The 26,627-nt window shown below is 52.1% G+C and overlaps 1 protein-coding gene across 3 annotated transcripts in view; it reads right to left on the bottom strand.

The window, feature by feature from the left end:
- The window catches only part of PMP22 (peripheral myelin protein 22), a 32,057-nt gene extending 6,039 nt beyond the window's left edge, over positions 1 to 26,018 (bottom strand). Inside the window, exons 1-5 of one of the 3 annotated variants that reach the window (XM_070044493.1) lie at positions 25,649 to 26,018; positions 25,477 to 25,577; positions 18,327 to 18,438; positions 16,980 to 17,079; positions 3,173 to 3,313 (exon numbers count right to left, since the gene is read on the bottom strand). In XM_070044493.1, coding sequence (XP_069900594.1) covers positions 3,173 to 3,313; positions 16,980 to 17,079; positions 18,327 to 18,404 — 319 coding nt within the window. In that variant the 5' untranslated portion in view covers positions 18,405 to 18,438; positions 25,477 to 25,577; positions 25,649 to 26,018. Of the gene's footprint in view, positions 1 to 3,172; positions 3,314 to 16,979; positions 17,080 to 18,326; positions 18,439 to 19,976; positions 22,496 to 22,549; positions 22,940 to 25,476; positions 25,578 to 25,648 lie in introns of those variants that run through there. The other 2 variants (XM_030861370.3, XM_030861369.3) reach the window with 2 other exon arrangements.
- Between the last annotated feature and the right edge of the window lie 609 nt (positions 26,019 to 26,627).

Raw genomic sequence — 26,627 nt, forward strand, 5'->3', positions numbered from 1 at the left:
ATGCAGGGGACACGGGTTTGTGCCCCGGTCCGGGAAGATCCCACATGCCGCGGAGCGGCTGGGCCCGTGAGCCATGGCCACTGAGCCTGCGCGTCCGGAGCCTGTGCTCCGCAACGGGAGAGGCCACAACAGTGAGAGGCCCGCGTACCGCAAAAAAAAAAAAAAAAGAAGCAGCAGCCAACCTAAGAAGTATGTAATCAAGGAAAGACAGTTCTTAAAGGTGAGACTCGCAGCTTATTATAAGTGGAGAAGAGATGATGCAGTGAGACAGGCAGCCCCACAAGCACAGGCAAGTCAGTCATCTAGAGCCAGGCAGAGACGGCTCCCAAGTCTGCAATCAGCCAAAGAGCCCCACACGCCTTTCACCTGCCCTTCCTGCATGCTCACGCGTGTGTTTAAAAAGTCCACAGCTGGGCCCTCCAGAAGGAAGCTACGCAGAGACGATCCGGCCCTGACAGCCCCTGGGACACTCAGCATAGTTTGGAGGCTTCCACACAACAGGCTTCAGTGTTTCAAGAAGCATCTGCCCTGCGTGGATCCCAGCTATGGTGGCCACAACCCACTTGTAGATTGCACATCCCATGATGGAAGGGCTCCTCCCTTCCTTCCTTCCTTCTTTCCTCCCTCCCTCCCTCCCTCCTTTCTACTCTCCTTTTTGTTTTCTGATTGTTTTTGCTTTTCTGATTTGTTCCTTGATATTAAGGGGTAATTTCTCATCCCCAACAACCCTTCCCTAACTGTCTCTCTAGTTACTGAATCCTTCATAGGCCGTGAGATAGGAAACACACATGAGCAGGGTTGTCAGACACTGAAGTTTGGAAATCTCTAAGGGAAGTCCCCACTCTCTTATATCCCAAGTTTAGTGGGAAGACCCTACAGCAAGTTCAAACACAACATTCTAGAGAGCTGAGGTTTCTAGAAGACTAGCTCTCTCAGGTCCTTTTGACCGGACGGAACAAGCACAGAACATTCTTAGGACGTACAAAGTACAACCGCTACTCTGGATCAACACTTCAACCTCCAGACAACTTCCTATTCACAGATGGACCGCTAAACTGACAAACCGATAACCGAAAACTAGGTCTCGGGAGAGATAAGAAGCTAGATTTGAAGGGGATAACGCAAGAACAAACCATGTGCTTCTATATCCGGAGGTTTTCATGGCAGAGTTCTAGAAGGCTTGGACTGAGTTTGGAGAAGAATCCAAACAGTGAAACGAGGAGGAATGAGTAAACAAACTTTGGAAGATTAGCAAAATCTCAGTACCTAAGAGCGTTTGGGTTGAACGAAGTACTTATCTCTGGACTTTGGTTTTTGACCGAAAATGACCTTGCTAAAAAGACAATGTTAGAGACTTTTAAGCTAAAATATCTCAGTTGGAAAAATGAAGATGAGGCACTCCCTGCCCTGAGATGTCCCTTCAAAAGTAAGTTCGCTCTGTCCAATGTTTCCAGTCTGACTAGTCCTGGTGGTATAGACTCATTCATCACAGATGTTTGGGAACTTGAGAATCATAAATGGGGTAGATTTGAACTCATCTTCCACGGTCAATCAGGTTCAATGAAAGATCATATCAAAAGCAGAGTTTCTGCCTTGGATGTTGCGTTCCTTAAAAACTCGGGTGGATTCTGAATCTCTAAATGTATTCAGTCCACGTGGGATGGGAAGAAATGGGGGCACCCGGTGTCCTTGCATGAGCTACGTGTTCATTTAGCCCTCCCAGTCTCAGTTTCTTTATCAGTAAAATAACGAGTGCGTATAGATCAAATATAAGTATTTTATATCACTTTTTCTTGAGGATATAATCATTGATACCATGGACAGGATCACCATTGATATCAAACTGCAAGCAGGGAGCCTAAAAGGAAATCTCAGAAGATATTCTAGTTTTCTGTGCTACTTCTGGAAATGGGGTGAATAATGATCACTGTTCCTAATGTACCCAGAAATGATATCTCACTGAAGAATTGGTAATTTAGCAAAGCTGGCAACACTCCCAGAAGCTTGGCTGATATAATAAAACCTTGATAAAATCAAGTAGCAAAGCACTGTTTGGTTTTGAAATCCCAAACTGTGCACATTGACATGTTGTATTTAGGAATTTGATGTGAAATGGTTCTCTAGTTTACTTACTTTTTCCAGTAAAGCGTAAGTCTCTGGCTTCTAGAAAAGGGTCATCGACATTCAACGTCAGGTTGTGTCTTGCCATACAAACCTATGTAAGCCATGAGCTCTGCCTGCCCATCCATCCACCCGTCTATCCATCCATCCATCCAGGACTTTTGCGCTGTTTTCAACCCTCCAATGACTGCTCATGAGTCATGGTGGTGCTTCAGCAACTAAACAAGAGATGCTACACCCCTGCCCACTCAGGGGCCAGAATTGAGAACATTTCACAGTCCCCAGACGTACTCTGGCACATACAGATTTTAAGAGTTATTAGCCTGGACTGTAGAATCCACCACACCTGCTTCCTATGTCTCTCCAGTGCTCTGCTGACTCAGTCCACTGGCCATCAACGGACAGAAGGATAAAAGGAAACAAAGTGAGACAATGGCCAGAATCCAGAGACAAGAGCTGGAAGGCGTCACGTCTAGGACTCTGCACACGGTGCGTGTCGATAACCTGGAACCGATGGTGTGTTACACATGCCGAAAGGAAGACACCAGTAAGTCGGAGGCTGGTGGACTCCAGGGGCCAGAGTAAAGCAGAGTAAGAATTTGTCAGGTGACTCCATCACTGCTTAGAGGTAGGCGACAGGTACCTGAGAGCAGCCTCGGCAGCAGATCGGGGCCATTTCCATGCTGAAGCAGGGATGGTCCCGGGGCATAACGTGAGCTACAGAAATCCACCCTCAAGACTGGCCTGTGCTCTACCGACATCCTCAGCATTTACCTCTGATGATATGTCCAAACTGTAGCTCCGCCCCAGGTTAGGGACCCTCCTTCCAGAACCCCTAGCCCTGTTTCCTATGCACCCCGTTCCATGGAGAAGTGGAGAGTTCCCAGATTCACACACACACACACACACACACACACACCTGTGCTGTATGAAGTCCATCCACGGGGAGGACTCCTGCACGCCAGTCATTCTGAGCCACGCCCTTCTGACTGATCGTGCTGCAGTCTGGGGGTGCCCAGCCCCCTCATGGACTCAGTCATCTCCGACTTACCAGCAAGGATCTGGAAGACTCCCGTGATGTAAAACCGGCCCCCCTTGGTGAGGGTGAAGAGCTGGCAGAAGAACAGGAACAGGGACAGAACGCTGAAGATGATGGACAGGATCATGGTGGCCTGGACAGACTGCAGCCATTCTGAGGGAGGAGACATTGGGTTAGGAAAAGCCCGGGCGCGGGGCGCGGGGAGGCGGGGCTCTGCCGCGGGGGGCGGGGCCCGGGGCACCAGGACAGCTGAAAGCCACTCCCCACCCACCCACCCCCGCCCCCCCCCCCCCCCCCCCCGCCCCGGGCAGCAGCCGCATCCCTCCTGTGAACAGAAGTCGGACTATTCACCTTCCCACTCTTAAAAGTCATTCTTTATTTCCTGTTTTCTTTTGGAGGGAAAAAAAAAGGTATTAAAACGTGTTTAATTGTAGACGTTTTAAGAAAAGGCTCTAAGACACTACCTAGTCCCACCGCAAGGAGTTAAACTCCAGTTAAAATACATTGAACTCCCTTCCAGTCTTCTAGCCAAATGTGTTACTTACACAGATGTGTGTGCGTTCAAGGGGCTCTGAGCCCCGCCCTCTGCCTCCTCCCTCCCTGCCCTCGGGGGTTCGAAGGGCTTCTTGGAGTCCCTGGATTCTGAGAATAGTTCCAAACCACTGTTCAAAATATTAGCATCCCCCAAGGAGACAGAGAGACCGTGGGGATGGCTGGGAAGACGCAAATGCTATTGGAGCCAAGACTAATTCTGTAGAAAGTCGCAAGAAAATGCTGATGGGAAGAGCATGCTTTATTTAGCTATGAACGCCTCTGCTCTCCCTCAGTCACGCTGATCTCAGAGCAGTGGGTGCTCAGTCCGACCATCAGATAGCACCACGGATGACCCTTCCTCATCTTTGCTGAACCCCCAGCCTTAGATCAAATCTCCAGGCACCCAACTGAAATTCAGGCAAGGAAGGGAACTCTGTAGTTCACCATCTACTGCAAATGAAGGTCATTTCAGGAAGCAACGGACAAGAGGCAACAACCTGGGCTTAACACCAGAGAGGGGAACTTGCAGTGTGCCCCCAGGAGACCTCCAGGGGCCCTGCCAACCTGTCGCCTGCATCCTTCCTTCCAAGCACCTGAGAATCACTGGGGCGGGCGCTGCTCTCAACAAGAAAGATCAATTAGAGAAGACCCAGGTTTGATCCTCTCCACTCAGTAATGGCTTAACGGGCCTTGGCTTAGAAAAACACACACCAGTGCTTAACACAGTAGAAAAAGCTGTGAAATCGCGATGGTTTACCATCAATAACTCGCGAAGATGTTCCCTTTTTTTTTTTTTCTTTTTGGCCACACCACGCAGCATGCGGGATCTTAGCTCCCCATTCAGGGATCGAACCCAGGCCCCCGCAGTGGAAGCACAGAGTCTTAACCACTGGGCTGCCAGGGAAGTCCAATAACTCACAGAGGTGAACCTGGTTTGAGCTGCGAGTGGCTCAAGGCAGAATTTTAAGGGTACTGGTTAGGGTAACTGTGACTCGAGTTTCACAGACACAGACATTTTTCCAGACTGAGATCGGAAGCATTTTAGAGTTGGAAGAAGCCTGAGGGATCAACTAACCCACGCCTTTGTACTGACCGAGATTTCCAGAGATGTCTGGATGAGCCCCACTGGCACAGCCAAAGCTGGGAGGCCCCTAATTCTAGTCTAGTGTTCTTTCCACCGTGATGGACTATACGCTGCTTTTATCTTTGCAATTTCTTTGTCAATTAAGGTTCGAAAAGGATGTCTAATGCGTTGTGAGCCATCCCAACTTCATTTTTATATCTCTAATTGAACCACTATGCCCAGCGTAGCACTTCTTCTGAAGGAGTGGTCTGCAACAAAGCCAGTGCTGCCATAATATCATTTTTTTGTAATAAAGCAATTATCCAGCACTTTGGTAGGTGAAGCTGGAAACAAAGAAATCTGAGCCCCAAATCTAGAACTAAAACAGTGATTCTATTTTGCTGCGGAGTGGCCTTCAAGGCACACCCTCAGAAGGGGCACAGCTGGTGCAGGTGACATCCTAGATTTCCCTCTCTGATTCTGAGATCTTTCCCTAAAGTCTTTACCTATCATTAACACCAGGAGCTTCCGCCAGACCTCATATTTAGAGAAAACTCAAAATCATACATGTTAAGTCTACATCAATAGGAGAAGTCCCTTAGATTTAATAACGTAATGAAATTCTTCTCGAAACTCTTTCACCAGGAACTTGAATTTTAGTGCCAAGCTCATTACAATTGAGTTAGCTTTCCGTAAGCTGTTTCTCACATCAGATCCCAATCAGGAAGTCAAGGAAGTTTTTATTCAATGGGTCTTGGCTGTACACCTACTGTTTCGAGCCAAGCTCTCTGGTTTGTTCTGGGGATACAGAGTTGAAGAAGCAAGTTTTCAACCCTAAGCACAATAAGTAACACACATACACGCTGAGAGCAAGTCCAACTATATCAATCACAGCATGTGTGAATGGGTTCAGGTCACTCATTATAAGATGTGGAACTCCATCTTGAATTACGTCATTTGTATCTGTAGCCTGATACAAGAGATATACCTAAAACCAACAACAGTTGAAAATCAAAAGATTTTGAAAAGAGACACCAGGCAAATATTAACAAAAACGTACAGTAATAATAGCATCAGGCGGACGGGATTCAAATTGAAAAAGAGGAAAATGGCCAGTGAGGAAAGATCCAGTTTACCATGAAGAAATAAAAGTCATAAATTTCTATGCATATAATAGCATGGCCTGGAAAAAAAATAAAGCAAAAAATAACTGAAATTTGAGAAGAAATTGATAAAGCTAACAATCACAGTGGAAGATTTAAGCATAGCTCTCTCAGAATAGATAAATCAAGTAGATCAAAATACGGTAAGATATAGATTATTTGTATTACAGCGTTAACCAATTCAGTTTAATAGCTATGTAGATCACGTGTGTCCCTTTAACAAAGACTATGAATTATTTTCAAACACACATGGGACAGTCTTGCCAACTGCAGCAGGCAACAACCAAAAAATCTCAATAAATCTCAAAAAAAAGCAGACATGATGTAAACACAACTAAAGGCAAACAGAAAGTAGAAACTCAAAACAAACCAGCCAACATAAATTGGGACATTTTAAAATAGTATCCCAGATAATCCCTTGGATAAAGAAATCAAGATGAGAAGGAAAGATTTCTTCAGCAAGGAATGATATTGACAGTACGTGTGTTAAACCCACAGGCTGTGGTCCCAGCCGTGCTCAGGCCACGCCCTCCATCAGAACAGGCCTGGGTACCCCCGGCTTCACCGGCTACTTGCATATTTTTGCCCCCGAATCCCTCTCCTGTAACAAGTGGGATTAACTATCTCAGAGGATTGTTGTAACGATCAAATAAAAGTGTTGATATAAAAGCTCTGTACAGTACAAATAACCCCATGAAAAGGCTGAGCTGAGGGGCAGGGTAAATGAGCACCTACAGACTGTTCCAGGATGGTACCTGGGGCATCTCCACCTGGGCCGCACCAAGTACATGTATAACGGGGACAGCCGTGTCCACATAAGCCATGTTATTATAAGGTGCCAACAGGAACACCAAAAAGTATTTTAATACAACTCTGCTATCATTTCATACGGGATCTTCAGCACAGAGGTTGGCAAATTATCTGTGACGAGTCAGGTTGTAAATCGTTTAGGCTTCGCAGGCCATATGGTCTCCGTGGCAACTACTCAAGTTTGCCACCTTAGCAGAAAATCAGCCTTAGTCGATATGTAAATGAGTGGGTGTGGCCTGTTCACCTAATAAAATCTTATGTACAGAATCAGGCCGTGGACCCGACTGGACCTGCAGGCTATCGTTTGCCAGCCTCTGCTACAGACAAGCACATCCGACGTACAGAAAACAATTGTTAGAGTGGAGAGACCTGGACGGAAGGGAAAGCCCTGTCCACTGCAGTCCTGTTTCATACAGATCAACCTTCATGTGAGACCACCGTGCCCAGTGGTGAGTCTGAACTTCTACCCAAGCCCCAAGGCAGTGATACTCTTTTCTCCCAAACCACAAGCTCAGGGTCGTTAGCAGAGCCCATGATCAGCGCCCGGGAACTATTCGTGGAATCCCCGGGGGCAGCGTTGTAACCTCCAACGTTGGTGCCAAGCACAGGAATTAAAAGCCTTTCGCAGACCTGCTGTTCTCATGCGCATGCCAGGTAATAGGGCTGCTGACAGCTCTCTGACGTGGGCCAGGCCGTGGCTGCCAGCACACCCACTCCCCCCGCAGCAGGGAAAGCTGGAGATGCCCAATGACCAAAGGTCAGATTCCTGCCCCAGCGGCAGCTAAGCAATGAAGGAAATACATCTGCCCCCTCAGCTGTATTCTTAGCCCAGGGCCTAGATCTGGTGAGCTAAGAGCTCAGAAGGGATACAGCCCTCTTCAGTGCACCAGCCCCGCTGCGTTCCTTTGCCTCTTTCACTCCCAGCCTGGAGCCACGCCCCTGGCAGCCCCTCCCCACCTTGCATTCCACTCGGGCAGTTCATAAAAGCTCTCTGACTCCATAGAGAGAACAGGTTTTCCGGAAGTGAACGGAAGGACGGTGGCCGTTGAGTCAGAGGATAAACTGGGGGTAGCCAAGCCAGGAGGAAAGAGGCCGTGGGGGTGAGTCACCACTGCAGGAGTAAGTGCCGCCCATTTGCATAATGCTGTGCTGCTTCCCAAAGCGGGCGACCCGCCAGGCCTCGATCCCCGCCGATCCCCACCCCCAAACCTGGCTACCCTACCCACTGCCATCCCACAAACCACCGCTCTCCTTCCTCCTCGAGATGAATGTCATCCCAGAGACGGCTGACTTGCCCAGCGGCCTGCCTCCTATCCAGGTGGCCTTGGCTGTCAAGCTTCGCTCACCGGTGCCAGCCTATACGGGGCCCCGCGTGGTCCTCGCCCAGGGCTCCAGCTTCTTCCCATCCAGTCCAGCTGGGAGCTTTGAAATCGGGCCCAGGGCTCAGGCTAACTTCGCCCGTGACCCACGCAGGATGCTTGCCAGAGGGGAAAGCTACACAGGGGCTTTCAGCTCCCTCTGGCCAGGAGCTCGCGCGGAAGAGGAAGGCCACGGGGGAGGCTCTTTCAACGCACAATCACGAGGGCATTTCAACTCCAGCAGAACCTCTGGCTGATGACTAGTGAATAGAAGTTCAAGGCGCTCTGGCTGCACCTGACACCATCACTCAGTTAACTGCCCTCCTAACCAAGAGGCTTCCTGATGGTCACAGGAGCTAGTTTTCCAGAGTCTAATTTATATGTGTGGTTTGATACCACAAGTCTTATTCTCACTAGTCTTTAGATTTGAACGGGGAATATAATACAGCCATTGAGGTTCTGAGGTTACTGAAAATATTCAGCTGTTTCAAGCTTCCTCTATTCCCTGGTTGGAAAACTCTAGTAACAGGAGAGTCAGGTTAGGCTGTGTTTCCCAAAGACTTGTTGCTGATTAAACAGAAAAACAGAGGGAGTGGCTTCCATGGTCAAGTATATTAACCTCCCTCCTCGGACACTGCAATGTACAACGACGTACTCAAGGCTCTGAGAAGTCTTACCATTAAAAAAATAGCCTGGGTAACTTTTAAATGGTGTTTTCCAAATTGACTTATTGGAGAACCTTTTTTGTTGGTGTTGTTAAGAACAGGCCACCTGGACATGCGGGTTTGGGCCACAGACAATGACAGTGGAAAGGAGAAAGGCATTTTAACTGCCCGATCGCAAGCTGTGCTGATGGAAATGTACAGGGAAGGAGGGTATGCCTGGGGGGAGGGGGCTTACGATCTTTGGCTTTAAAAGGCATTCTCCATATAAAAATAATCAGAGGTCCCCTCTCCTTTTTAATCCTAAAATATAAAAAGGAAGCCAAGCATCATGGAAATTAAGAGCCCCCAGCCCACCAGTCATAGGAAAGCACCCACTCTTCTCTCCTCCCCATGCCTACTGAAGTTCTACCCAATTTCCCAGGCCCGGCTCAAAGGTTCCCCTCCCCGCACCCGCTGTCACAATTATATCCTGAACTGGAAGAGGCTCCAGGACACATGGGATGCGACGGGTGCCTACTCAAGGTCCCACCTCCACGCTCACCCTATTAGGCCACCGGGCACCTGCCCCAGGTAACCAGCTCGTAGGAGGCAGACCCAGTGCAGAAAAGCAGGGACTCCAGGTACCCATCCACTGGGGTGCTGAGGAGTTGAAAAGCATGTTTGAAATCTAACAAATTAAAGGGTCCTGCTGCCCTTCTTTAGGTTTGGCATCCACAGAACATAGGGAGGAAGGAGGAAGAATGGGACAGCAAAGGGAGAGAGTTCCCCCTTCTCTGCTCGTCCACCTGCCAAGCCAAACCACGAGCCATCTGCAGAGAAGCAGCAAGGGGCCGATGCTTGCCATCCAGAGGCAGCACGTTAGCCAGCTGACAGCCAAGGACTGTCACCAGCACCAGAAAAGCCACTGCAAGAAGAAGGCATCACAGAGAAAGGAAAACCCTGGGGAGATAAAGCCGCAGCCTCCAAATATTTGAAGTCAGTCTGGGGACATGATGGGCGTTTAAACTCCTTGAGGACAAGCTTGCAACCTGTAAAACCCAGGTCCAGCCCCCCAGGCATGAATGAAGACATCCAGAAACTACTGGAAATTCAGAGGACAGTCGTGGCCTCAGCTATGTACTTTGTTAAGGACAGCATCCCAGGGCATTTCCCCCGCATCACCGGCCCCTCCTCCCCAACCTCTCTGCCAGTTCCCTCCTGTACCCTGTATCAGCTGCCGGAGTGTCACAGGACTCACTCTGGACACCTCTGCTCCTCTGCCTCTCCTCTCATCAACTCCCCGGCACCAGGATGTCAAATACCCTCCGTAGACACGGATGACTCCAAATCTGAATTTCCAGCCCAGACCTCTGCCCTGAGCCACAGATGCCCAAATCCAAGTGCTTTGCTGGCATTCTACATTCTCAGTGTTAACGGCCAGGATGAACTTCCAAAACACAAGTCAGGTCACGCCACTCTTCTGCTCCAAACCCTTCAGTGTGGCTGGGCTGTCCTTCTCAGCATCATGGCCCGAGCCGTCGGCCCGTCCTCTCCTGCCTGTAGCACACTCAGACACGCCAGCCTGGCACTGGTGGACACACCAAACTCTTCCTGCCTCAGGGTCCTGGCCCTTCCATCACCTTCTGGAATTCTCTTCCTGCAGTTCTTCACACAGCTGGTCTCTCCCATCTTATAAGCCTCCATCCACGGGACTCTGGCAGGAAGAGGCCTGCCATGACCAGCTGCTTCCTCCCCAGTGGTGACTTGCTATTCCATCGCTCTCTCTGTCTCCTACAGAGCTCTGCCCGCTGCCCACAATGACTCATTCATTGTCTATTCTCCGTCTCCCCTGCGTAACTGTGAGCTCCATCCGCCGGGGCAGGGACTGGTCTTTCTTGTTGAGCTCTGTCTGCCCAGCACCTAGGATGCGCTCCATATATTTGAAGAATGGATGAATGGACCACGCTGGCAGCTCTGAAAATGAAAGACGTTCTCTTGAAAGGTAGTGAGTTCCCCATCACTGGTAGGATGTGCACATGGTGGGCACATTGCAGACAGTCCGAAGCTAGTGGGATGGGAAGGGGGATGAATCTGATGACCTCCCAGGTCCCCGCCAAGGTCAGAGTCTACGTGTGTGCTGATGACCACATACTCAGAAGCCTTCGTGCCAGACTTCCTCTTCTCAGGCACCAAAGACCAAATCCACACCCTCAGGCCACCCCACGGCCAATCCCTGCTCCTGAACTACAAGGGATGCTTTCTTGACTCTGGTAAAATCCTGGGAACGCAATTTAAATTTTTTTTTTTTTTTTTGCGGCACGCGGGCCTCTCACTGTTGTGGCCTCTCCCGTTGTGTAGCACAGGCTCCGGACACGCAGGCTCAGCGGCCATGGCTCACAGGCCCAGCCGCTCCGCGGCATGTGGGATCTTCCCAGACCGGGGCACGAACCCGCGTCCCCTGCATCGGCAGGCGGACTCCCAACCACTGCGCCACCAGGGAAGCCCAATTTAAGTTTTTTAAAAAGCAAAGCCTGAGCTTCAAGGGCCATATGATACAGACACAGGTCTGAACAAGCGTTCTGAATTAACTCATGGATGCTGGCATCTGACGAGAGACTCCAAGGGTTGAAACATCATCATTATGACGCCACGTCCCACTCTCTGCACCTCCCTCACCTGCCAGGACCTCCTCATCCCACGAGGTCCTGTTAAATCAAGAGTCATTACTGGGTCAGAGCTTGCGGGTTGGCCCAGGGAGCCACAGAGATTTTAAATTGCAAAACATGAACCCATAAGTGCAGAGGGCCTCCTGTGTTTTCTAAATTCTGACCAAAAGCTGAGCCTCAGATGAAGAAATGGTATGATGTCCTTGCAGAAATGACAATGCCACCAAGTGGATAAACGAGATAAATCTGAGATCACAGAAGACACAGACACAGGAGACCACCGAGGGCTCAAGTCGGGGGCTCCTGAGATTGGCAAGACTTATTTTTTTCTAATTTTCAATCCGAAGCATTGGTCTAATGCTGCCCACAACCTAACGGCCACGAGGTCGCTGCTGCTGGAAATAGATAGGTGCATTTCTACTTTGTAAGATTTCTGATGTATTCTGCCTTATAAACGCACAAGACTTTTACTCCATCTTGGAATAAAACAGCTGAGAAATGCATATAAGACAGAGCAGGTCTAAATGAAATCATAAAAATTAGAAACCATCCATCTGCACCAAACTCCTTTCTGGGGTCTAGAAGGCTCTACAGGCTGGCCGCTGCTCCATCTCCTGTGCTCTCTGTTCCTCAACTCTGCCAGGCTCCTTCCCGCCCCAGAGATCTTGTCCTCGGGAGGTCCCGCTGTCTAGAACCTGCCCCAGATGTCCCTGTGGCTGACTCCTTCCTGGTCATCCTCAGGCGGTCATTTCTCCAAGAGGACAGCCTTCCTCACCCAAGTCCCTCATTACACATCACCCTGCTTTATTCTCTTTGTCTTTCCTATCACTGCCCCTGACTATCCATGTTTCTTGACTGTTCCGCCCAGTAAAACGGAAACTCTTGTCCACTCTTGCAGCCTTGGTGTCTGCGGTGGAATCTTCACCTGCAGGCAGGTGTTCAATGAATAGTCCTGCATGAAAGAACAGAGGGAGGGGGGAAAGGAGGGCAGGGGGAGTCCTGAGGTGGGAAGTTCAGGATCAAGGAAGTGAGAGAAGGCTGAAATTCCAAGATGAAGGGGAGGAGAGATGGGACGTGAGGCTTAATGGGAAACAGGAACAGATCATTCAGGTATGGACCTTAGCAAAGATGTTCATCTGAAGATGCAGACCAGTAAAGGACCTCTGAGAGGTTTTAAACTGACAGTAATACGATGAGGTTTGTATTTTTAAACATCATCCTTGATTCAATATGCAAAACGAAAGGAAGGAAGAAAGGTCAGGAGTTAGGAGGCTGCAGCAGCGGCCCTGACAGTAACTGCAGGCATGGTGACGGGCGTGGAGATGAAGAGCAACCAGTGGGACCTAGGGTGCTTCTGAGAGGGGAGAGAAGGAAACACATCCAGGCAGACTCTGAGCGTGAAGCTCACTGGATGGTGAAGCGGCATCCACTAAAACACTAGAGACCATCAAAGAGGGAGATCGGGTGGAGGGGGGCAAAGTCTGGCCGGTTTGGAGATGCCTCTGGACATCCCAGCCAAACTGTCAGGTAGGCAGCTGTATATGCTCATCTGGGGGTCAGAAGAGAGGTCTGGACAGGAAGGAAACAAGGATTCAAGAGACATCATGAAACAGTAAGACTTGTTAATGACTTGGGAGGTGGAAAGAAAGAGAGGCAAGTCGAAGGAATCTCCAGTTTCCAATAGGGGTCACTGTCTTGCTGATGGCGTCCAGGACACAGCAGAGATGGGCTATTTGGAGAATCCTAAAGTAATTGGGCTCTGCTCTGAAACTGCACAGGACACAGCAGAGATGGGCTATTTGGAGAATCCTAAAGTAATTGGGCTCTGCTCTGAAACTGCATAGGACACAGCAGAGCTCTCGTGAAAGAGTACGATTGGTATGGAGCGGGGTAGTCAAAGCCCTGAAGGGAAGAGTCTCAAGCCAGGCTTACTGGGAGGTGCTCGCTATTAAATTTCTATGAATCGAGAAGCCATGCTTCCCATGAAGCCAAATGACTCCATTCTCAGCCTCCCTTGTCACTAGGTGTGGTTCTGTGATGAACTTCCAGGAAAAGATAAAAGCAGAAGTGTGTGGTCTATCCGGGGACGTTTCATTAAAAGGGAGGGGGACACATTCTTCTCCTCCTCCTTTCTCTACCCTTGCTTGAAGGGTAGAGAAATGGCTGGTGCTCTAGCAGCCTTTGGGTCCATGAGGATGAGGACCAAATCTGAGAGATGGCAAAGAAATAAGCTAGAAAGTGCCTGGGGCTCTGACAATTTCCTGGAACAGCCATACCTATCTCAGGCTGCCTACTTCCACACTTCTTTTGAAAGAGAGAGAAATAAACTATCTTATTTAGGCCACTACCATCTAAAGATGTACTGTTTTATGCAGTCAGTCTTAATCCCAATCGGAACGCTAGCCAACTGGTCTAATGTGTCCTTCCATTGCCTTCCCCTTGCTTTAGGTCATCATTGCCTCAGTAGGGAATCGCCTCCTCCTTGCCTGCATTTATTTAAATCCTGCCCATCCTTTGGAGGATGGATCAAATCCCCCCTCCCACATGAGACCTGCCTTCCACTTCCTCCCCTGAACTCTGGCGCTGCCCGCCTGTCCCCACTCCTTGGGTATCTGGCCTATGCTGCCTGCACAGTGATTCATCCCCCTGCACAGAGCTCAGGACTGTCAAGGCCAACGTGCACATTCTCCAAGTCCTTATATCCCTCAGGCCGAAAGGCATTCAAAACAAAGTCATGATAAATATTCCCCCACTAAGCCTCCTTCACCTCTACCTGCAGACAGGATCAGGATGGGGCCAGAGGGTGTGTAAATACATTTAGAAAATGGAAAAGCAGACAGAGTTGAGGGCATTTAGTGAGGAATCTAAAACTACTCTAATATCAAGAAAGAGTCTGAGGGAAAAAAATCTAATCTGTTTCCTTCCAACCGTGTAACATAGACGTTTGACTGTTGTGCAGTTAATGTGGCACAACCACCATCCGTATAATAAAAACAAGGGAATGACGCCCTGCAGAGGTGCACGGCCCCAGCCCCGCACGTGCAAAAACAAGCCCCTTCAGCAGAAATAGCAAGTCTCGTAAACCAACGCGTTTTCACATAACATGCTTGCAACATATTCTTCACAAATTGGTATCTGTAACGAATTACTTTCAGTTACTAAAATAAAAAGTATGTTTGAAACATTCTAAGAGCAAATACGGACCAAGGTGACTGGTTTACAACTAGCAGAGTTCATCTGTAAAGGCAGTCTAATTGTTTTTAATTCTGTATTTTTTTCACCTCTTGTTTGGCACAGAAATGGTTAAACCCAATCGAAAAGGCAAAGGAGTCCCAGAGGCTTCACCCTCATCAGAGCTGAGGTTGTAACACAAGCTGACCCATCAGAAGATGAGAACAGAGATAGCGACCACTGGGGAAGCTTAAATGGGAAGTTCTGACTTAGCATCAGCCCAAGTGCAAACAAATCCAGCTTGTCCAGAGTTCCTCAGAACGCCCTTACTGGGAGAGCCGAGAAGGCAGATGCGGAGGAGAAGCACGATCTGGGACCCCCCCCCTCCCCGCCCAGGGAAGCAACCACGCGGATTTGGATAAAGACCCGCGATGCACACCCCAAAGTCACTGTCAACGAACCCAGGAAGGTGAGCTTGTACACAAAGAGCCAGCTGAGCGATAGGAATAACGCTGGTGCCTCTTTGAGAGCTGCTGCGAGGGCGGAACGGCAGCCACTCCCGACCGCAGAAGATGCAGGAGGCAGGTCCGCAGCAGGCAAACATCACGGTCCAGCAGGTCGGACAATTTAGATCACTGCGCCTCTGCCGACTCATCCCTCTTGAAACCCAGCCGGGTTGGAGTATGCCTGCCAAAACTGCTCCTTCCGGGACTGAGTCGAGAAACCCCTGCCAACCCCACGTGGCCAAATGCCAGTTGGGCAACGTCCAGGTGGACACCTCGGGGGGGGGGGGGGGGGGGGGTCTCAGGGAAAGCCGGCCCTTGTGGGCGGAGTCACCACTCGTGGCCACCAGGTGCCAGCAGCGAGCAGGGAGCCTCCCATCCTGAGCTTCAAGGAACTCCAGCCAAACCCTGCCCCGGAGACCGGATGCTGTGGCTTTGGGGCCAAGCAGTGCTGTGGCCACATGCGCAGACGCTCCGAGTGTTTCAGTTATTTGATTGCCAACTCACAATGCAACCTCTAGGGTGGTTTGAATTCAATATCCTTCACAGACTCCGAGAAAAGTTTAAGGATTGCTCCCTTCAACAAAGACTGGTGTCTTTTCTTTTCTTCCCCCAGGAAAGTGGAAACATAAAGCAGGGTCTTCTAGTCCTTGCCTATCCTCCCCATATAAACTACAGTAGTTCGAGCAGTTTCTCTTTATACTGAGGTTGGAGATATTTCGTTGGTGATACTTCAGGGACAGCTTGAGTACTGCTGGGTGCAGAGCCCTGAGGGGAAAAGTCCCGCAAAGAAATTGGACCGTGCACATACAGAACGAAGGGCCACTGCCCTTCCTGCTTTGTTGAGCTGCGTCTGAACTGGTTTCTCTCACTGAGCGTAACATCTTCAACAGAAATACTTGATCTAGGGGCAGCTGCAGCCTCATCAAAACGTGTACTTTGCTGGTCTTTAAACCCAAGATGTCAGGAAAGTTCTGTCACATCTATAGGTACTTCCCTCTCCAGGCTAAGGACATGTCCTTTGGAACACGAGACCATGCAGAGCCTGGCCCACCGTGTCCTCAATGCCGGGCACTGTGGCCCCTGCCGGGGTCCACGCTGCCACCAGACACCTTCCAGTCACCAAAAAGAATGCATCCTGTTTCTCTCTGCCTCTCCACATCCAAAGACACCAGGTCCCCGCTGAGCCCTCCTTCCCTCTGGGCGCTGGAAGTAGCTGGTGAGTGCTTCCATGGCCAATTAACCCCTTAACCTGAACCCAGGAAAGCCTGGTTTCCAATATCTCACAGAAAAGATGCTAAGGACAGAGCAGAAATACTCCCGGACTAAGCTTGGGGTTGTGCAAATAGCGTCAATGCCCCATCTTGCAACGAGGAATCGCTCAACAGCTATGATGCTAAATGGTACCCCTGAGGCCCAAGATGCAGAGAGGAAATCCTATAACTGGAGACCAAAAGCTGGCCCGTCTATCCTCAGGACAGTCCCCCCATCACTGCACCAGGAAGACACAGGACATTCCTGGATATCCTGCCACCAAACCAAAGACGCTAACTGGACTGAAACTCCCAGTGGGGTCTGCCTAAGGTTTTGCATCATCACTGCTTATGTGTGTCCACATTTCTTGGTTCACAAGAAGCCTTACACAAGTGATGGGAAGCAGGGGGTGGGGTGCTCTAGGGCTTCTCTGTAGGTAGAGAGAACGCACAAAGACTCCCCAGGATCTCAGTGTAGCCAGTGAAGCGACCGCCCCTCCCCTTTTGTCTTGGGACGTCTTGGCCATGTCCCACCCCACCCTGGCAACAACTCTCTAGCTTATGTCTTCCAAGAACAAGTGCTTCCAGGTCTGGACAGAGAAACATGCCGCGGACAGATCAGGACGAACCTGTGGAGCAAAAAACCATTCTTACCGTTTGCTGACGATGTGAAACAGTGTTGGACGTTGCCCAGTGAAGAGGTGCTACAGTTTTGCCAGAGGTCGGTCGCGTGTCCATTGCCCACCATCCATTGCTGGAGAGAACCAGACGTGGTAAATCAGGGGAGTCCGTGAGGAGTGACGGAAAGGGGGAGGGAGAAGACCAAGGGTAGGCAAAGAGCAACCTCCTCAACCTGTCTACGGGGCCTGCCCCTGCCCTGCCCCGGGGCTGCCTAGCCAGAGTCCAGGGTCGTGCTTGAGAAAGGGGAGATGTGGTGGTCTGGCCCAGACAGCCAGAGGGGAGGGCCGGGGCTTTGCTAGTGAAAAGCACTCTGTAAGTGTAAAAGTACTACACACACACACACATAAGTTGCTCTGCGCCGAGGTGTGTGCTGTAGTAGAAAGAGCCGTGGACTCAACCCAGGACACCTGCATCCAAGCTCCCCCCACCCCCCATCTCCCGGGTATCATTCCCAAAGCCGCAGCCACTCTGAGCCCATTTCCTTACTTACAATTCCTATCAACCTGACAAGATCGCCATAAGGCACACTTAAGATGTTGGCAGGATGCTGGTAAACGATGGACCAACTCACCAATCCCCAACATAATTATTTCTCAACCTTTGAACCAGGCCAGAACATCACGCCTGGGACTTGCTGTATATACAGAAGTTAAGGCCACGGTCGCATAACTGCCCGAGTCTGGGCTTAGCTTCAAGAAAATAAGTTTAAAAGCTAATGAGCTTGACGTCTGATGGTTTTGCAACACAAGTTATCCCAATGACCTGTTTGTACTGGAGGAGGCTTTTCTAAGAAGGTACCACGTCCACAGCGCAAAGCAGACCTGGGGCTGTGAACTCTTAGGGAAAAGCCAGTTTGAACTTTCCAATTTCAAGTCCTAAAGGCTGTTTTATGAACTAAACCGCCCATCTGACGGATGCCATTTGGAGAAAAAACAAACCTTCCTAAATACTCCACTTCCTTCCTCAACGACCCTGCATTAAGGAAAATGCTACACAAGCTTATCAAATGAAGGGCCGGGGTTGGGGGGGGGGGACCCCTGGATCTGTACCTAAATTCTCTGGCTTAAAGAGAGGCCTGCGTGGCTTCACCTAGCCCCGCGCTCGCTTCCTTCCTCCCGCTGAATCTGCTCTGGTTTTCGCAAAACTACTTTTGAAAAGGCGCGGATTGCCAGAAACTGCAAAGGGCCCTGGGATGTCTGAGACGCTTTGTCTGCAAACTGGAGGGGACACAGTTTGAACCGCCATCCGGAGGCCGAGCTCGGGGTGAGCCCCGGGCGCCCCTCCCGCCCGCCGCCCGCCCGCTGCCCGCCGGAGACTCACGCTGACGATCGTGGAGACGAACAGCAGCACAAGCACCGCGACGTGGAGGACGATGATACCCAGCAGCAGGAGAAGCATTCTGGCGGCGAGTTCTGCTCAGCGGAGTCTCTGCCTGGCCGGAGAGAGGGCCGAACTGGACGTGAGGCCGAGCGAACCGGCCTGACCAAGCGAGCGAGGGAGGAAAGGAAGGAGGGAGGAAAGAAGGGAGGGAGGGACGCGGAGGGAGGGTCCTGCGCTCGGAAGGCCCGGGCCTGGCGCCGCGCCCGCCCGCCCACCCCGCCCGGCGACCGCCGAGAGAGGGCAGCAGCCGACCGCGGCATCACCGCCCCACAGTCCGTCGAGCCCGCCTGCGACCGAACATCTTCTGCTTTTGGAACAAAACAAGTGGTACGCACGACGCACGTCGAAGTCACCCCGGGAGGCGAGGTTTTTCCAGAGTGCCAAGCAGAGGCCGCAGCGCGCCTCCACCCACCTGGGGGTTCCGGGGGCAGCCCAACGAGGAGAAGGGGGGCGGAGGGCGAGAGGTCGCGTTCCCCCGTGGGGTGGAGCTGGGGGTGAGCGGAAGGGGCCCAGATTTCTGCGAGAGGCCCGGGGACACCAGCGGCGAGCTGGGAGGGAGAGCGCGCGGCGGGAAGCCGGGTTCCCAGACCCCAGGGCGCTCCGCATTCCGCTAGGCTCCCAAGTTTCCACCCAGTTCCTCCCGCGCAGGGGAGCCGTCCCGGCCCCAGCACAGCTTGGCATCGACACCAGCGGCCCCGGAGAGAAGGCGCAGAGCTGGATAGAGCGGAGAGGAAAGAACGGCCGGAGAGAACTGCTGGGGCCGGCGCCTCCTGCCCACCGCGCGCGCTTCCCCCGGCAGCCCTACGGGCCGGGCCGTTGCGCTCCCGGGACAGGGGCCCAGGAGCCTGGATGGAGGGGAGCCAGTGTCCGGTGGGAAGGAGAGGCGGAGGGAATGGGTTGGGTCCCAGGAGAAGCGCAGCCGGACGGAGCCGGCAGGACATCTTCTCTCCGCCACGGCGTGGTCCTAGCCCCACATTTTGCAGACCTTAGGGACTGAGATCCGCCGACCTGTGGGAGGATTTGCACGTCTGCGAAGATGAGCTGCGTTTGGGGGGCTACTTCAGGACAGAATCTTGGGCCAGAGACATCGTTTCAATAACTCGGTTTTTAAAATACCCAATCGCAAACCTCTCCGTTCCTCCCCTTAAGCAACACGTTCAGTGAAACTCTGGAATGTGCAAGAGGAAATAAGCACGATTTTCTGATGTCTCCCAGAAGGTTTAAATTAAATCCAGTGACTCCTAATGCCGAGGGCAGGGGGTGGGGGTGGGGGGCACGGGGGTCCTGTACCCCGGAGATGTCCACCGCAGGGACCGCTTTGCCAGTGAGTCCAGCGAGGCGAAAAGTGCTCCGCCCCTGCCCCATACCCGGACACCAGCACCCGCGTCCCCGGCGGTTTACAGACCACCAGGCACCCCGCAATGGGTCCCTACAAGCCCCGTAGGAAGGACGCGAGACAGGCGGTGGTCTACCCGCGATCGGGGACCGCGCCAGCCCGAGGCCCCCTGCTCCGCGCGTTCTGTCACCGTCTACGAAAGATGCCCACGTTCCTCTTCCATCTCCTCCACTTTCCCTGCCAAAAGCACTTACAGCCCAAAGGGATAGCTGTCCCCGATCCTCGGAGATCCTCAGAGTGGCCTCGGGCACAGACCGCGTGCGTCCGCTCGGCGGCTGGCGTCCGGAAAGACAGCTGCTCTGCGGGGCTGCGTGCGCCGAGCTAGGGGCCGGAGGGAGGATCCCGGCGTTCCCCTTTAACGGGAACAACGCCCTGTCTGCGTCGCTGCAGTAGGGTGTGTCCCCGGGTCAGCGTGTGCAGGGGGGCGGGACCCGGGGAGGGGAGAGGGCAGTGAGGAGGGAGGCAGGGCAGGAGCCAGTTCCTCGGCCTTCACTGCGCCCCAGGAGAAAGTCGATGACTCCAAAACAGCGGTGGCTTGTCCTCGAAACTAGGAGGCAGCGAGCTTTCTCACCACCGCTTCCCTGGCTCCGCGGAGGTCACGGAGACCAAGAGTTGACCGATATACTGGCCCTTCTGCCCACGTGGGAAAGCCCGCCAGAGGTCGCCTCCGTGGGTGACCAGCGCGGGGCTCTGGGGCGTACGCAGTCGGACCGCGCCCGCGGGGAGAGCCAGCCTGGATGCCCCTGCCACGGGTAGGGGGAGATGGCACTTAAGCGCTGGCAGACCTCCCTTCCCTCGGGTCCTGGCGTCCCTGGCCTGCCCTACAGTCCTAGCGGGTCGCACCCGCGCCAAGCCCGCCTGCGCGATCAGCGCCGGGTGCCTCGGATTCCCGGGACCGATCTAGCGGGTCTGCTCGGGTGAGGGTTGGGGGAGGAGGGAGAGGCCTGCCCACTGCAGGACAGCGCGCCCTGGGGTCGCTGGGGAAATCCAGACCACAACCCGGAACGCTCCAGGCGAGTTTGCCTGGCTTGGCGCCCGGCCTCGGCTCGCGTCCCCGGCCACAGGGTGGGGAGTTGGCCATTTGAGGTGGGGGAAGCGCAGCCAGGGAAATCAGCTGATTCACAGCCGCCTGAACGGGGTCCGCCCAGCGTCACGGGGAGAGAGGATAGCCCTTCCGGGCGCACGACAGGCGCGCCCCAACAAGACGCTCTGGGGGTCCAGCCTTGAGGCAGGAACCCGGAGCCGGAAGGTGGGTATTAAACGTCTGCCGGCTAATGCAGCAGGTCGTACACAAGACACCTACACCTGCCAGCGTTTGTGTCACAAAACATCATCGCTCTGAACGAGTCAAATACTCCCATGCTACTTATTTTACTATATGAAAGTAGCTGCTTATTGTAGCCAATTGTACATTCTTCAGGTAAAAATAATTTGAAAAAAATCTTCCAACAATGGGCTTTCAAAAATCCTTAGATTAAAAAGAAGACTCCTTGTAAAGTTTTCGCTCAGTGCGCATGACACACTCTGTGAGGGGTGGTGTGGTCCAATGGTTAGGCACGTTGCCACTGGGCTTAGATGAACCCGATTACCCTGCTTACTCAGGGTTGTGGCTTTGGGCAGTTAGCTGAAGTTTGGGGTGCTTCAGTTTTCTCATCTGGAAACAGGACTGAGAATGGCCATTTTAAAGGGTTATGGTGTTGATTAAAAGAGTGTGTGAAGCAATTAGCATAGCGTCTGGAAAAGAATAAAGGATCAGTACCCAGTAAATTGTCACTATTATTATTATTATTAATTATTATTTCACATTTAATCCTCACAACAACCTTTTAAGGAAAGCCTGACCCCCTAAACTAAAATTGCTTATCAATCCCATAGATTGAAAGCACATATGTAGGTAGAAGGACTACCTTCTACCTACCAATGGGAGTGACCTCTCGCCTCCTGGGTCATGGTCTAGGCCGGGTTTGCCCTGGGAATTATTGCCCCTCTTCATATGCCATTCAGACATTTTTATTTATCTAACCAATGTTCACATGGTCACCATGTACCCGGGACTATTCTAAGCACTTTATAAATATTAGCATATTTAACTCAGGAGTTTCTTTCCCTTCCTTTCTTTTGTTCCAACTAAACTTTTAAATGAAGTATATACATTTAGAAAAGTGCACACGTGGTCAGATATAGCTCATCTCTTCCTTTCTTTTGAATCCAATGTTTTTATCAATAACCAGGTCACACCACACTGTGGGACACCTGAACCCACCCGTCCCTGGCGGTCACCTCACTGCCCCTCGCCTGCGTCCCGCCTACTCAGCCCCGAGGGGTGGAAGACAGGATACCACCCAGTGTGGCTGGTGTCACCAGCTCGGCCACACCCAGAGCCCAGCCAGGGCTCCGCTACAGGTGGAGCAGAGGTTAGGTTTCTCCCTAACCTGCTTACCAATCCAAGGCCACCTGTCAGCTGTGTGTGCAGAGCTGTTTCCCATCAGGGAAGGCGCATCTGGTCCCCTTTCTCCCTTCCACTGTGGGTACACTGAGGTTTCTAGATGCTCCTAGAGGGTCCTTCTCGCCTCCCCAGCCACAGTATATATCCAGCTCTTAACCAAGGATTTTAGAAATCCTCTGACTCTCCGGTGAATTCCAACACACACGTGCCACCTCCCCTGCAACGCTTTCCATTTGTGGTTGGCAGGACGCGGGGCTGGGCAGCTCTCTGCAAAGCATAAGCACACACCATCCAGAGGCAGAGTTTGCCAAGACAACTCACCAGGCCAAACGGTGTAACCCCTTCCTCCCCGCGGCTTTCTTTGCAGTCAAACGTGACGGAGGCCCAGGCGAGGCCCCCCCGGAACAGGGCGGTGGAAAGACCGGCAGCTGGCAGATCTAGCCCCGCTGCTTCCAGCCAGGCTTCTCGAGATGTGCCCTGGTGGTGCTCCCTGTAACTGAAGCCAGACCGGGCGTCCACCCAGTTTATTCAGGGGCTGGTCCAATGCTGGGATATGTCATGGTGGCCTGAGAGCCTCTCAGCCTCTACTATTTAAAGAGACAGCGCCCAGCTTTGCGTATTTGAGAGTAAACACAATGATCCCAAGAGGCCCTGGGGGGTGTGGAGAGCCTGGACTCGGCCAGGAGAGGAGCTCTGGGTGTGCCCGTTCTCACCGCAAGTGGCAGCCTGTGTGAGAACAAAGAGGTCCCCCAGTCCTCGGTCCCATCCCCCTCCCCTCCCAGTGGAGTCTGCAAAGATGAAATACACTGTGTGTACAACACGTGTGTGCAGGTAGGTTCCCTCCTTTATCAACAACATAATTTTAAGGGGCTCAGACATTGCACAGGTCATCTCTTCACAGCATCTCTGCAGGGAACCAAATCACGTCCACGGTCCCAGCCCCCAACAGCAGAAGGGCCCTGCTACCTGCCCTGTCTGTCTAGACCCCTCTGTGCTCTACCACATGGGCGGGTACTGGAACACAGCTCCAAGAAATGGGTTCTTTCAGCTCTGTCTTCCACGGGCCTTCAATCGAGTCGTGATTAAATGTTGACCTTCATGAGATAATTCAAATAAGCAAAGCTCTGTTGAGAACATTCTAACCTGTGGGGCAGGACAGGCTGGAAGAACAATTGAAGAGCTGCTGCGGAGAGGTAGACAAATGAAAGCAGGTGTTCCTTGGGCTCTCTGCAACTTGTCCCCCTTCGAGCTCGGAAAGCATCCTCCATCTCTAGCAAGTCCTCTTGGGTGGAAGCTTCAAGACAAGGGGACTTGGTTTCACTGAATGAGTTTCCTGGATTTCTGGCAGTTTCTCCCCACCTTATGTCGAGGGTCCCCCATCTGGAGCGCCCATGCATGCGGGGACGTCCCTCTCTGCCACAGACGCTTTGCGTTCTGTTGGCCTCCGCAGTCAGGAGGTGGCCTGCTGGCCTTCCCCCGTCCTACCCCCAGCCAGCATCTTTCCAGGCCCAGTGAAACCATTTAGCCTCTTTTCATATCTCAGATCTCACCCTCAGCTGTTCCTCAGAATCCCCCGAGAGCCTGGGAATATCCTCGCCCGGGCCCAGAGCCGTGGACGCGGTGGCCTGGGAGGGGGCTCAGGTGTGGGTCATTTCTAACGACCCCGGATGTTCCAGCATCCAGCCAGCTTGTCATAGGGTGTCAGGCGGTCCCCGGTTGCCTTCCAGCCGCCTTCTCTTGTGGAACCCAAATCGAGGTAAGTCCTAGTGTGGGCTGCAGTGTTACACACGCTGTGTTCAGAGTCTTGCCAGGCAAAGCAGGGGCGTGTGTGTATATTTGGGGTGTGTGTGTGTGTGTGTGTGCGCGCGTGCGTGCGTGTGAGACAGACACAGACAGAGGAGATTCCCACAATCCACGGTGCTGATGGGGACCGATAAGCATGATTTCCCGGCCTCCCCAGACAGCCCCCTTCCTGGGTGCCCCCATGATCCGACTCTGAGGCCTGCATGACAGAGGCCACTGCCCCTCAGGCCAGGACTCAGCCTGGAGACGTCTGAGAAGATCTTCCTGCTCCAAGCCCTAAGGATTCAGAGGAAGGAAGCTCGGGTAGGGTGGGCTGTGGGGAATAGGTCTTGCTTCTGGCTGGATTGAGCCAGTCTCATCAGCCCGCCATCCTGGCATGAGCTCCGCAGCCGGGACCTGCTCTCCCAGCCCTGTGCCTCCTTCCACGTGGCCCCCTGCAGTCAGGCCCTGAGGGCCCGCTGGCTTTGGCTGTGACCTGTTTGACACGCTTCTGGAGGCTTCGAGGCGTGGGAGCCGGTCACCGCCATGCTCTGCTGGCCCCTTCGTGGGTCGCAACACGCTGTCCCACCAACCTGGGCCAGCGTCTCTGCCTCCCCACGGTCAGCCGAGGAAAAGGCCTGCCGAGACCTCTCTCCCGCTTCTGGAGGCCCCTCTTCAGCCAGATGGAACCCCACTCCAGGCATCTGTGTTGAGCAACGTATCCTGAGGACCACGGAGAGTATCCGCTGGGCTACTTGCCATGATAATTAATAGAATAGTCACCAGACCCCATTTATTATTATTATTATTATTATTAAATTATCTCCTCCCATCTTCTAGCTAGGGAAAATGAGAATTGGGCAAACTCCCTGAGGAAAGAAAGTGAAGACACATCAGACTAGCTCGTCCCGACTGGCTGCACTGTGCTACCTCAGCTCACTAGAGATAAGTCATCCACAAGTCACTCACCAACGTAATAACAACAAGAATAGCTCCTATTTGCCTGGTGCTTCCTGCGTGTGCGGCATCATTCTGAACATTTTGTGTGAATCAGATCATTTTATCTTTACAGCAGTCTTTGGAAACAAGCACCCCATCAGCCTCTTTTTTACAACGGGGAAACCAAGACACAGTAAGACACTGAGTGATTTTCTCAAGACACCCCGTGAAGAAATGGCAGAGGCCACATTCAAACCAGGCACGTGGCAGCAGAGCCCATGCTCGGTACCCAGTGCTGTTTGGAGTCTCTTATGGGCGCCCGACGCTCATAGCACATCGGTACCTTTTCCGTGGCGCTTCCATAGACGTTATATAATCTAATTCCCTTTTCTCACCAAAGATACTGACACGCTTTATCCATTTACACACCCAGGTTTCTTTTCTCATTAAAAAAGGAAGAGAATGTCCTAAAGCCTCCACCAACTGCCCCAGTCCTGTGCGTCCCCCTTTCCAGCGCCCTGACTTACCCTGCCTCGGAGGTGTCACCGGGTGGAATTAGCACGTGGCTGACAGTTTGATTTCAGAAGACCATCACTGTTCTCTACGGGGAGGAGAATCCGAGCAGATTCTGAAAGGGAGAGGCAGCCCTTATTTTCTGCACTTACGGTGGCGAAAATGCAGTTTCATATAGTCTCTTACCTGAAGGGGAATCATGACCGTTTTTCTAGCTGGAAACTGAGGCTTGGAGAATTGACAGTGTTTCCTCCAGGGGCCAGCGAGTACCTGCTGGGGCTGGGACTTGTAACCAGCTCCTCCAATTTCCAAACCTGTGATTTTTTTTTTCCATTATGCAGATTTCCCAAAGGAAAAACAGAGGTGAGTCTCAACTGGGCATTTGTCCAGTGGATGAAGTTGTTGTTGGAGCATCGGCCCCTCACCAGGCGCTCGGTCAATATCTGGGGAGTGTTTTACTCGACCAGGGAGGACTTTCCTGTTTCATGGCAGCCAGCAGTCTGTGTGGGCGTTCCTGGCAAGGCCCGGACTCAGCTGGACTGAAAGGGTCCTCCAAAGGCCGGCTACTGCCCCATGCAGACTCTTCTGAGCAGCTTATTATTAAGAGAGCTAGCAAAGGAGGGGAAAGAAAGCAGAGCAGAGGGAAGGAAGGAAGGGGAGGGGGGAGGAGAGAGGAAGGAACGAAGCCGGTGTGACTTCCGTGAGCAGATCCCGCTAGAATTGGATGTGTCTGAAACTATGGCATCTCCAAGTCCCTGGAAGACGTTCTCAATGAGCAACAGAGAAGCAGGTGGAAAGCAGCCTATGCGACACAAACTCTGGTTGGCCCAAGGCTGTTCCCTAAGTTACACAAATATACAATGTATCATGGGATAAACTGTACCTTTAGCTCCGTCACCTGTGGGAGAGAGAAAGCACAGACTGATCACGTGGAACCAATGGCATGATACAAAATACAAAGAATTCTTTGTTCCCAAACGCACTGTTGCTTAGGAAGGCCAGATTCCATAGATGCAAGCGGAGGGGGGGAAGGCAGTCTTTTCTCTGACATCTCACGAGCTGGCAGAGCCAGGATGCAGAAGCAACTCAAGCAAGAGAGGGTCTGGATGGATTTGTACCTGGGATTGAAAACTCTGAAGCTTTCCTGAAAACTTTTACTCCTAGG

This window comes from Globicephala melas, chromosome 20, assembly GCF_963455315.2.
Source record: "Globicephala melas chromosome 20, mGloMel1.2, whole genome shotgun sequence".
Classification (NCBI taxonomy): domain Eukaryota; kingdom Metazoa; phylum Chordata; class Mammalia; order Artiodactyla; family Delphinidae; genus Globicephala; species Globicephala melas.